The sequence below is a fragment of the Gymnoscopelus microlampas genome, assembly GCF_963454915.1.
Source record: "Gymnoscopelus microlampas genome assembly, chromosome: 15".
Lineage (NCBI taxonomy): Eukaryota > Metazoa > Chordata > Actinopteri > Myctophiformes > Myctophidae > Gymnoscopelus > Gymnoscopelus microlampas.
In genome coordinates, this window is record NC_139952.1 from 48,237,984 (window position 1) to 48,248,849 (window position 10,866).

The window sequence follows — 10,866 nt, forward strand, 5'->3', positions numbered from 1 at the left end:
TTTGCACCAGGGAAGCAATGGCAAGACCCGCCCAGCTCTGCTTCAGATTGGCTTGCTATGATATCTGATCCTATACCTTCATCTCTCCTCTTGTCTAAACCTAAACCAATCATCTCTCCTCTTGTCTAAACCTAAACCAATCAGAGGTAGAATAGGGCGGGTCATGTCTCTTGCTGTGCTGAGGTTAGAGTGACAGTAGATCACTGGATGATAATAAACATTATAATCCTCTGAAGACTATTTTAATCTCAGTCATTGTAACACATGTTGTTGAATTAATAAAGTAAATGTTTACAATACTAGTTAGTAAAAAGGTGTTTTTAAAAGCTGTTAGAAGTAACTTGTTGTATTTAGAATCATATCACAGTTGTGATAAAGCATTCACCTCCACAGCTGACTGTAAGTCATGTGACCTCAGGGGAGTTTAGTCAAGTGATACTTTGTTGTAGAGTGAGAACATTCCTGTGTCATTCCATCCTTGATCCATCTCTGTGATAACCCAGACATCTTTAACTCATACACCAGATGTGGTTGTGGTTGATGAAGTGTCTGTATTAGAGATATCCTGCACCTTTGACCTTAACCTAGAGGAAGCCTTTATGACCAAGCTCATTAAATACCAATCACTCCTACATACCATCTCAGAGCTGGGCTATAGGTGCAGACTATTGTTTTTTATATTCGACAGCCTAGGACATTATACCCACAGACTGGTTGTTAGAGGGTTTCAACATCGTGGGATGGCCAAAAAGGAGGCAAAAAGGCTGGCAAAGTATTGTGCTGTCTCTGCTATAATTGGCAGCCTGCCACATATGGCGGAGACGCTGTTACTTAACCTCAGGGGAATTTGGTCATTTGATACTTTGTTGTAGAGTGAGGTTATCTCTGTGTGTGTGTGTGTGTGTGTGTGTGTGTGTGTGTGTGTGTGTGTGTGTGTGTGTGTGTGTGTGTGTGTGTGTGTGTTTGTGTGTTATGACTTGACGATGAAAAGGTAATTTAAAAAAAAAAGTTCTTTAAGTCCCGTGACCATTAATAAAATCCACCTACCTCCGATCGTTCTTTAATGAATTTGAATAGGAAATCCCCAACACTGACGTCCCTCACAACTACACACACGCGTGCGTGCGTGTGTGTGTTAGTTGGTTGCAGGTCAAAGTACCTGCCCTGTCAGTCAACTGAAGCGTCTGGACTCCATTTAGTTTTGCCTGGTCTGATCAAAGCATAGAGATTATTGCAGGGTAAGAGATTTTAAACAATACAATGTAGCAATAATCTCTCTAGTCTGTTGTTAACAATGTTAACCACTTGAACCCCACAGACCCTGTTCTGGAGGGAACGTGTGGCGTTGTGACGCATTGTGAGCTTGTAGATCTGCTATTTTTAGCAAAGATATTTGGTGTAGAGGGGGGGAAAAGCTGTCCAAGGACAGAGACAGGTGTACCATATACTAGAACCACTTAGTATTTAATAAATCATTAATACAACAAATTAATCTAAATGTTTGCCTGAATCTGAATGATGAAAAGTATTATAAACACAACCCACTGTCTGTACTGTTGATATAGGAAGCATGTCTTCAGATCAATCTGTTTAGTTCTGCCTGGAATATAGACGCTGATAGAAAGATCATGCTTGAACTGTGTGTGTGTGTGTGTGTGTGTGTGTGTGTGTGTGTGTGTGTGTGTGTGTGTGTGTGTGTGTGTGTGTGTGTGTGTGTGTGTGTGTGTGTGTGTGTGTGTGTGTGTGTGTGTGTGTGCACACGCCTGTGGAGAGGAGTGAGTGTTTCCTGTGTGTGTTTGCACCAGAGAGACAAAGGCAAGACCCGCCCAGCTCTGCCTCAGATTGGCTTACCATGATATCTGACCCTATACCTTAACGTATTGGTTCTTGAGGGGGTACCAGGGGGGTCCCCAGCAAAATGTAATAATAAAGAGTCATAATCATTGTAACCCCTTTATCCATATTGTATACTTTGGCTATTCAAAAATAGCAGATATACAAGCTCATAGCTTTAGTTCAAAATGTTTAATTATGAACTATGAATTGAACTAGTTCATTTTAAAATGTGTGAACTGAACTTTGAACTAGTTCATGTAGAAAGTGAACTTTCAACACAGTGTTGGAATGTTCCCAACACTGCCCCTGGGTGTCACACGTGGTCCCTGTGTGGATACTGTGATGGCAGACCTCTGACCTGTGTGTGTGTGTGTGTGTGTGTGTATGTGTGTGTGTGTGTGTGTGTGTGTGTGTGTGTGTGTGCGTGCGTGTGCATGCACGTCTGCAGTGCTGGCTTGCACATGTGCAGTGCTGGCTTGTGTGTGTGTGTGTGTGTGTGTGCACGGTGCGCATCGTTAGGTCTGCATGTTACGTGTGTGCGTGTGCGTGCACGTCTGCAGTGCTGGCTCGCACATGTGCAGTGCTGGCTTGTGTGTGTGTGTGCACGGTGCGCCTCGTTAGGTCTGCATGTTATGTGTGTGTGTGCACGAGCGTGAAGCCAGCGTGTGTGTCTGTGGGTGCGTGTGAAGCCAGCGTGTGTGTGTGCATGTCTTTAAGTGGCGCATGTGTTCCACTGCCTCCTGTTTGTGTTGAATTAGTTGCATGTTTGTGTTGCAATCAGCTGCAGCTGTTGAGGCCGTGCTCGGACGGACACACAAACACACGGTCAAATGTAGGAGTGGTTGGCATCACTCAGAAATTGTGCCAGTGGCCCCCATAAGAGAAGACAGTCACTGGGGGCGTGTTCTCTCCTCCGCGTCATCAGTGCCCATACCCTAGGTGGGGTTGGTGAAAGGGCCTTTCTGTGTGGAGTTTGCATGTTCTCCCCGTGTCCCCTAGGGTAGGTACCCTCACAAAAACATGTAGTAATCCTTTTTTTTATACTGCCTCCCCCTGGTCAGCCGGGGCGCCTGATGGAGGGAAAAGGAACTGGTTGGAATAACGTGTTCCTTCCACGCGCTACGTCCAACCGGGGAAACTCCCCCCTGTCAGGTGATAAGTAGCAGCTTGCTAGCTCTCATGCATTGAGGAGGCATGAGCTCAACAAGTCACAATATGATGCCTTGTGAGCTTGTGGATCTGCTTTTATTTTTATTTTTTAAGTTGTTTAAAGTAACTTGTTGTAATTAGAATCACATCACAGTTTATAAGTGTAAAGCAGTTACCTCTACAGCTGACAGTAAGTCATGTGACCTCAGGGGAGTTGCTTGAACTCATACATCAGATGTTGTTATAAATAGTCCAGAGAAGTGTCTGTATTAGAGATATCCTTCACCTTTGACCCTATATTATATATATATATATATATATATATAATAGGTAGTTAGAAGCATTAATCATATATGTGTTAAAAAATAAATGTATCAAAGCTGCTTCTTTTATTTCTCAGGAGCTTGCCCAGTGAAATCCTCAGTGTTATTTGAACTCAGAGTGTATTTAACATTCTATCTGGGGAAAGCATCTCTGTAATTTTAAGATTTATGTGGCTATTCAAAAATAGCAGATATAAAGTAGATCTGCTATTGTGGATCTGCTTGTAGATCTGCTATTTTTGAAAAATCATGGAAATCTTTACAAATGTCTCCTAAATGCTAACAGTTTTCTGAAACACTTATGTTGCTATAATGTGGTTCTCTAACTTTTTTATGTCTATATATTATATATATATATATATATATATATATATATATATATATATATATATATATATATATGAGACATGAGAACGCTCCCCCCTCCCCACTTGCTGCAGTGAAACTCCTTCTGTAAAGAACAATAGGCAAGCAATTGAAGCCATAGTTCTATTTCAAATGGATGGGCTCCTTACAAATTGCATTGTTTGTTTTCTGAGACAAGTTCAGACAACAGATTGAAAAACAATGCTGCATAACTGAATGCGTGAGCGCGCATGTGTGTCCGCAACTGGTTCCTGCCCACCTCAAGTCACAATTTGACCAATCTTGCCCGGACACCAAATTGAGTTTGACACCCCTGGCTTAGAGGAAGCCTTTATGACCAAGGTCATGTGTGTGTGTGTGTGTGTGCGCGCACGCACGCGTGTGCATGCCTGTGGAGAGGAGTGTTCCCTGTGTGTGTTTGCACCAGACCCATAGAGCGAGAGAGTTCCGTCACGCTTTGATCTCGCTGCAAAGCGGACTGCTATGGACTGTAATTCCAAACATTGGAACTTCCTCATTAAGATAGACAGAGCATTTCCTCATTCCATTCTTACGATGAGAGTGCTAGTGTTGTCACTCTCATAGTTATACCTTAAGCAATCATCACTCCTCTTGTCTAAACCTAAACCAATCAGAGGCAGAATAGGGCGGGTCATGTCTCTGCTGTTTTAAAGGCTTGCTGTGCTGAGGTTAGAGCAGGGTTTCTCAAAGTGTGGGCCGTGGCACCCTAGGGTGCTGTAACATAAGTCCAGGGACGCTGCAGAATACTTTGATCATATTTGGAATCTATCAATATCACTTCAGTTTAACCACTTAGTAATACAGACCTGAGTTACACTGTACTTGGTGTGTTCTTTTTCAATCTACACCAAATGTCTGTCAAAAATAGCAGATCTACAAGCTCACAACCTTGTAGATCTGATATTTTTGGGGTGAATATTCCCCCCAGAATAGGGATGATGGGGTTCAAGTGGTTAAACGTCAAGTATAAAGTTATTTTCAATCTGTCCTATAATGTAAAGTTTTCTTTGTGATAAACTGTATATTATATTATCTGTATCTTTTGTAATAACAATACATATTTACGTATCATAATATGAATATACGGTAACGATGTAATGCTGTGGATGTAAAGGTTAATTGCAGGGGGTCCCTGAGCCAGATAAGTGTGAGGACCACTGGGTTAGAGTGACAGTAGATCACTGGATGATAATAAACATTATAATCCTCTGAAGACTATTTTAATCTCAGTCATTGTAACACATGTTGTTGAATTGCTAAAGTAATTAGTTACAATACTAGTTAGTAAAAAGGTAATGGAGTTCAACACTGGTCAGCAACATATTTAGAAGAGCAGAGCAGAACAGAACAGAAGTCCATGTGAGTTATATAGATCAGTGGTTCTGAGACATCTTCATGTCAAGGAGACACAAACTGATTTAAATTATTTTATTACACGGCTTGGTTGAATGCTCGATTCTGATTGGTCAGTCATCGGTCATTATTTCTGGATAATGACCGATGAGCTCTATAACGGACCGCTGTGTAATCAGAGACTCAGAACACCTGCTCATGTCAACCTGTGCTGCTTGGTTATATGCTTTATCCAACATGACAGCCATGTAAACAAACAAACAATGTAATTTACAACTAAACGTTGCTCTCAAGAATGTTTTTGAAAACATTTGAAGTGAGAAATAGACGATGCAATAACCGAGAAGTCATTCTATTTGATCCACTGCGCTTCCTTGTTTATCGTGGCACAACAACGGGGGAATACCAAAACGCTCGCCCCAAAACACAGTCGCCCCGGGGTAAATCCGGCGGTATTACAGGCAAATCGGCAGTAAATAGAATGGGGGGCGAGTATGTTTTGGGGCGAGTTTTTTTCCATTTCGTCATTTGTTTTTGCGAGGCGAACTTGTCCGCCCAGCCCAATACTTATGGAATACTTTCATTGCCGTAAGCAAGGAAATACTTCGTTTTGTTGTTACTTTTGGGTAAATGTATTTATGTATTTATTAAGTAGCCGTGTAATAAGCGGGATAATGCATGGGGAGGTAGTCATTATTGAAATTTAAAGCCCTTCAGGGCGATTAACCACCTCGGCTGCGCCTCGGTGGTTAATCGCCCTGTCGGGCTTTAAATTTCAATAATGACTACCTCCCCATGCATTATCCCTTGCATAATTGATATGCATTTGGTGGTGGACCCCCATCTGAAAATAAATAAATACATGATTAAAAATTGTGCCAGTGGCCCCCATTAGAGAAGACAGTCAACATTCTTCAAAAATAGCAGATCTACAAGCTCACAACGAGTCACAATATGATGCGTTGTGAGCTTGTTGATCTGCTATTTTTAATAAGTTGTTAGAAGTGACGTGTTGTAATTAGAATCACATCACCTCCACAGTTGACAGTAAGTCATGTGACCTCAGGGGAGTTTGGTCATGTGATACGTTGATGTAGAGCGAGGTTGTTATCCCTGTGTGTGTTATCGCAGTGCGAGGCGTTGTGAGCTTGTAGATCTGCTATTTTCACAATATTTATCTGTGAGTCAAACTAAATTGTATGCCTATACAATTCCAAGTGCTTGTCAGGGTGGGGGGTCCCCAGTTTAAATATGATTATTTTGGGGGGTCCCCAGTTCAAATATGATTATTTTGGGGGGTCGCGGCCTGAAAGGTTTGGGAACCCTTGGGTTAGATGACAGATAGACTCCATGGGGGTTGGATCACATCAAGTAACGCAGGTAACACACCCATTTAAATTACAGTAACTGTAACAGCGTTACTGAATGGGATGTATTGATAAATACGTTTGAGACAAAGTATGTGAATCCTCCTATTACAATATACACAACACGACAACAAGGTGATCTCATGCTACATAACATAGAATAAGGAGAAAAAAACATGACAATTTATTAATGGCCTGAATTATAAAATAATAATAATAATAGTAATAAATAATAATCAGCCGAGTATTATTACTTTTGCATTGACAACTGTATATCCCCCACTGTCATATTGAGGAACCTTTGGCATGATGTGCATTATTGTGTACCACCACTGGGGAAACGTACTTATTAAAGTGTGTTTACTGTTACATATTTTTCTTTTTGATTACTACTCGTTTATGATATGATGTTTGTGCATGGTATTGCATATTATTGTTTGTCATTGAATGTTTTGATGAATTGAATACACAGGACCCCAATGGAAACAAGCTATAGTGCTTTCTTGGGTTTAATCCTTTTAGCATCCTTTTGTATAGAACTGTACTTTCTCTTTCTGTGCTTTTTTGCAAACTGTTAATAATGTAATCAATCAATCAATCAATCAATCAATCAATCAAACACTGGAGTGAATGCAGCTACCATTGAGCTATATAAGGTGCAATTATTATTGTCAATGGTTATTTCTGACATGTCCACATGGTAACGGGAAGACTCGCCCCAAAACACACTCGCCCCCATTTTTGACGCGGACTGCTCGTCCCCAGAGGTTCTTGTATTTGTTTTACTGAGGTTAAGGTTAGGAATAAGACTAGGTTATGCATAGTTTTACTGAGGTTAAGGTTAGGAATAAGGTTAGGTTATGCATAGTTTTACTGAGGTTAAGGTTAGGAATAAGGTTAGGTTTAGGCATAGTTTTACTGAGGTTAAGGTTAGGAATAAGGTTAGGTTAAGACATAGTTTTACTGAGGTTAAGGTTAGGAATAAGGTTAGGTTTAGACATAGTTTTACTGATGTTAAGGTTAGGAATAAGGTTAGGTTAAGACATAGTTTTACTGAGGTTAAGGTTAGGAATAAGGTTAGGTTAAGACATAGTTTTACTGAGGTTAAGGTTAGGAATAGGTTTAGACATAGTTTTACTGAGGTTAAGGTTAGGAATAAGGTTAGGTTTAGGCATAGTTTTACTGAGGTTAAGGTTAGGTTTAGGCATAGTTTTACTGAGGTTAAGGTTAGGAATAAGGTTAGGTTAAGACATAGTTTTACTGAGGTTAAGGTTAGGAATAAGGTTAGGTTTAGGCATAGTTTTACTGATGTTAAGGTTAGGAATAAGGTTAGGTTAAGACATAGTTTTACTGAGGTTAAGGTTAGGAATAAGGTTAGGTTAAGACATAGTTTTACTGAGGTTAAGGTTAGGAATAGGTTTAGACATAGTTTTACTGAGGTTAAGGTTAGGAATAAGGTTAGGTTTAGGCATAGTTTAACTGAGGTTACGTTTAGGAATAAGGTTAGGTTTGGACATAGTTTTACTGAGGTTACGTTTAGGAATAAGGTTAGGTTTAGGCATAGTTTAACTGAGGTTACGTTTAGGAATAAGGTTAGGTTTAGGCATAGTTTAACTGAGGTTACGTTTAGGAATAAGGTTAGGTTTGGACATAGTTTTACTGAGGACCAGACGTTTGATGCCCCCCCCCACCTCCCCCCGGTCTTGAGACCCTCCCCTTTTACCTGTGTGTAAAAAGTTCCCTCTCCAGACCATGAATGCAGCTTTTACTATGGTGAAAGAAATGTAGATGCCCTTTCTCCATTACTGTACCTGAAGGCTAGCCTGGCATTGCCAAACTGATGCCCGAAGGCAGCATTCAAGAGAATAGCCTTTTCCGAACTCTCATGAACTTAAAAGCAGCATTTTATGTTGACAGAATTGTCCTCAGTGTAGAAATCAATGCTGTGCACCACATCTCCAGTAAAGGCTTGATTATACTTGAGAGCGGTGTGTCGCACACCTAAAATAGTCGATCTACAAGCTCACAACGCGTTGCACTGTGACGCTTGTAAATTGGCTATTTTTGCCAAAGGTTGCCTTTTAGAAATGTCAGCACCTGTCCCTCTAACATTCTCTGCTCTTCCCTGCAGCTGTGTCTGGGTGTGCATGCACATTGTGCATATGCAACAAACATTTACTGTTTTCAGGTTTATTTTGACTGTAATCTTGACAGGTTTAATAAAGACCAACGATGAGTCAGTGTGAGGAGAGAGAGGAGGAGGGAACTGACAAACAGCTCATCCACAGACCAGAGTCTCCGTCTGTGTCTATGAAGAGTGACTGGTCTGAAGATGAACCTCCTGACTTCAGTAATGAACCTGGACCTCCACACACAAAGTATGTGAATCCTCCTATACAATATACACACAAATCATAACGGACAGTAGTGATCCAGATAAATATCAACCATGTTTGAAAATGGCCGTGGCGGCATTAAATGTCTGAGAGCAAATCGGGAGGTTTAAGATTAGATCTTTGAACCGCACACACTAGAGAATAATTATGACATTTGCTCTGGAGTGTGTGTGTGTGTGTGTGTGTGTGTGTGTGGTTTGTGAATGAAGTCGTACAAATCATAACTAATAACCGGAAATAGCTGATCTACAGGCTCACAACACATCGCGCTGTGACGTGTTGTTGAGCTGGTAGATCAGCTATTTCCAGTGTGCGACATGCTTCCAAATGACTGAAATCAGTTGTGGCGACTGAACTTGAATCCATATAGATGTAAAATGGGACTAACAGTAACAAATATTGAATACATTAAGTTCACATGATATTTATAGAAACATGTATATGATTCCATGAGTCTGTACCAGAGACCAGAGTCTCCAACACCCAGCTGTGTGTCTCTGAAGAGTGACTGGTCTAAACATGACCCTCCTAACTTCAGTAATGAACCTGGACCTCCACACACACAGTATGTGAATCCTCCTATACAATATACACAACACTATAAAACTGCACTCACACTACAGGATTTTTCAAATCTTAAACAATTTGCAATTCTGGTAGCATCACACACTACAGGATTATGGGATTATCTTGAACATGCACATACTGGAAGATTTTAAAACGATGACCAAAGCCGTGGGAACTATGGGTGCTGGGGGGGGGGGGGGACACCCCCCTCACCTCCCCACCCAGGAGGTTGAAAATGAATGACTATTGATTGGTTGGTTCCGCACCTCACCCTGCAGCATTTTATTAAGAGATGTTCAAAGTTTATTTATAGATTATAAGTTACTATGTGTGCAGTTTGTGAATGAAGTGGTACAAATCACAATGTGGTGTTCAGTGGTGAAGTTGCACTATACAGACTGGCTGCTTGTGTGCATGTGCTATCTATGTAACAAACTATGTATAGACTACTGGGTCTATCAACTGTTATTGTATGTATTGTTTGTAAAATGCTACTGTTTCTATTATTAATAATATTATCATTTAGCTCTTTTGTTCTGTTTTCTTGTTATTGCAAAGGCAAAACATTTTCCCTTTAAGATATAAAATGGGATGTAACAATAACACATCTTGAATAAATTGACTTCTTCATTCACATGATAATTATAGAAACATTTATATATGATTCCAGAAGTCTGGACCACAGACCAGAGTCTCCAACAACCAGCTATGTGTCTTTGAAGAGTGACTGGTCTAGAAGAATCCCTCCTAACTTCAGTAATGAACCTGGACCTCCAGACACAGAGTATGTGAATCCTCCTACAATAAACACAACAATATAAATAAAAGCATAACGGACAGTAACAAGCCAAATAAATATCAACCATGTTTGAAAATGGTCTTGATGGCCTTGTATGTCTGTGAGCAGATCAGGAGGCTTAATATTGGATCTTTGAACCGCTAACACTAGAGGATAATCATGCCTGACATTTGCTCTGGATCTAGACTGGGTACGGAATGCCCCCCCCCTCCCCCCCCCGTGGATCTCAATGCTAATGCAAATTTAAGAAGTAGACATAGGATTTTAACACTATATCCTCCTTGGTCAAAGCTTATATGTAGATTGTAAGTTACTATGTGTGTTCAGTTTGTGAATGAAGTCGTACAAATCATACTACCGAAAATAGCAGATCTGCAGGCTCAACAAATTTTGCTGTGACGTGTTGTTGAGCTTGTAGATCAGCTATTTTCGGTGCGCTGGGACTATGGGACTAACAATAACAAATATTTAACAAATTGATTTCACGTGATAATTATAGAATCATTTATATGATTCCAGGAGTCCGTACCACAGACCAGAGTCTCCAACACCCAGCTGTGTGTCTTTGAAGAGTGACAAGTCTAAAGGAGGAGCTCCTGACTTCAGTAATGAACCTGGACCTCCACACACACAGTATGTGAATCCTCCTATACAATATACACTACACTATAAAGCTGTACTCACACTAG

At 40.6% G+C, this 10,866-nt stretch overlaps 1 protein-coding gene and 1 long non-coding RNA gene across 3 annotated transcripts in view; both read left to right on the forward strand.

Annotated features, from left to right (window-relative positions):
- The window catches only part of LOC311062427, a 3,308-nt gene extending 2,061 nt beyond the window's left edge, over window positions 1-1,247 (forward strand). Inside the window, exon 3 of one of the 2 annotated variants that reach the window (XR_014602497.1) lies at window positions 1,140-1,247. This is a non-coding gene — a long non-coding RNA (uncharacterized lncRNA). The remainder of the gene's footprint in view (window positions 1-1,139) is intronic. The other variant, XR_014602498.1, reaches the window with a different exon arrangement.
- Window positions 1-10,866, forward strand: part of LOC311062402 (uncharacterized protein) — a 700,443-nt gene that overhangs the window by 587,197 nt on the left and 102,380 nt on the right. The window contains exon 44 of the mRNA XM_084081416.1: window positions 10,697-10,810. Coding sequence (XP_083937542.1) covers window positions 10,697-10,810 — 114 coding nt within the window. The remainder of the gene's footprint in view (window positions 1-10,696; window positions 10,811-10,866) is intronic.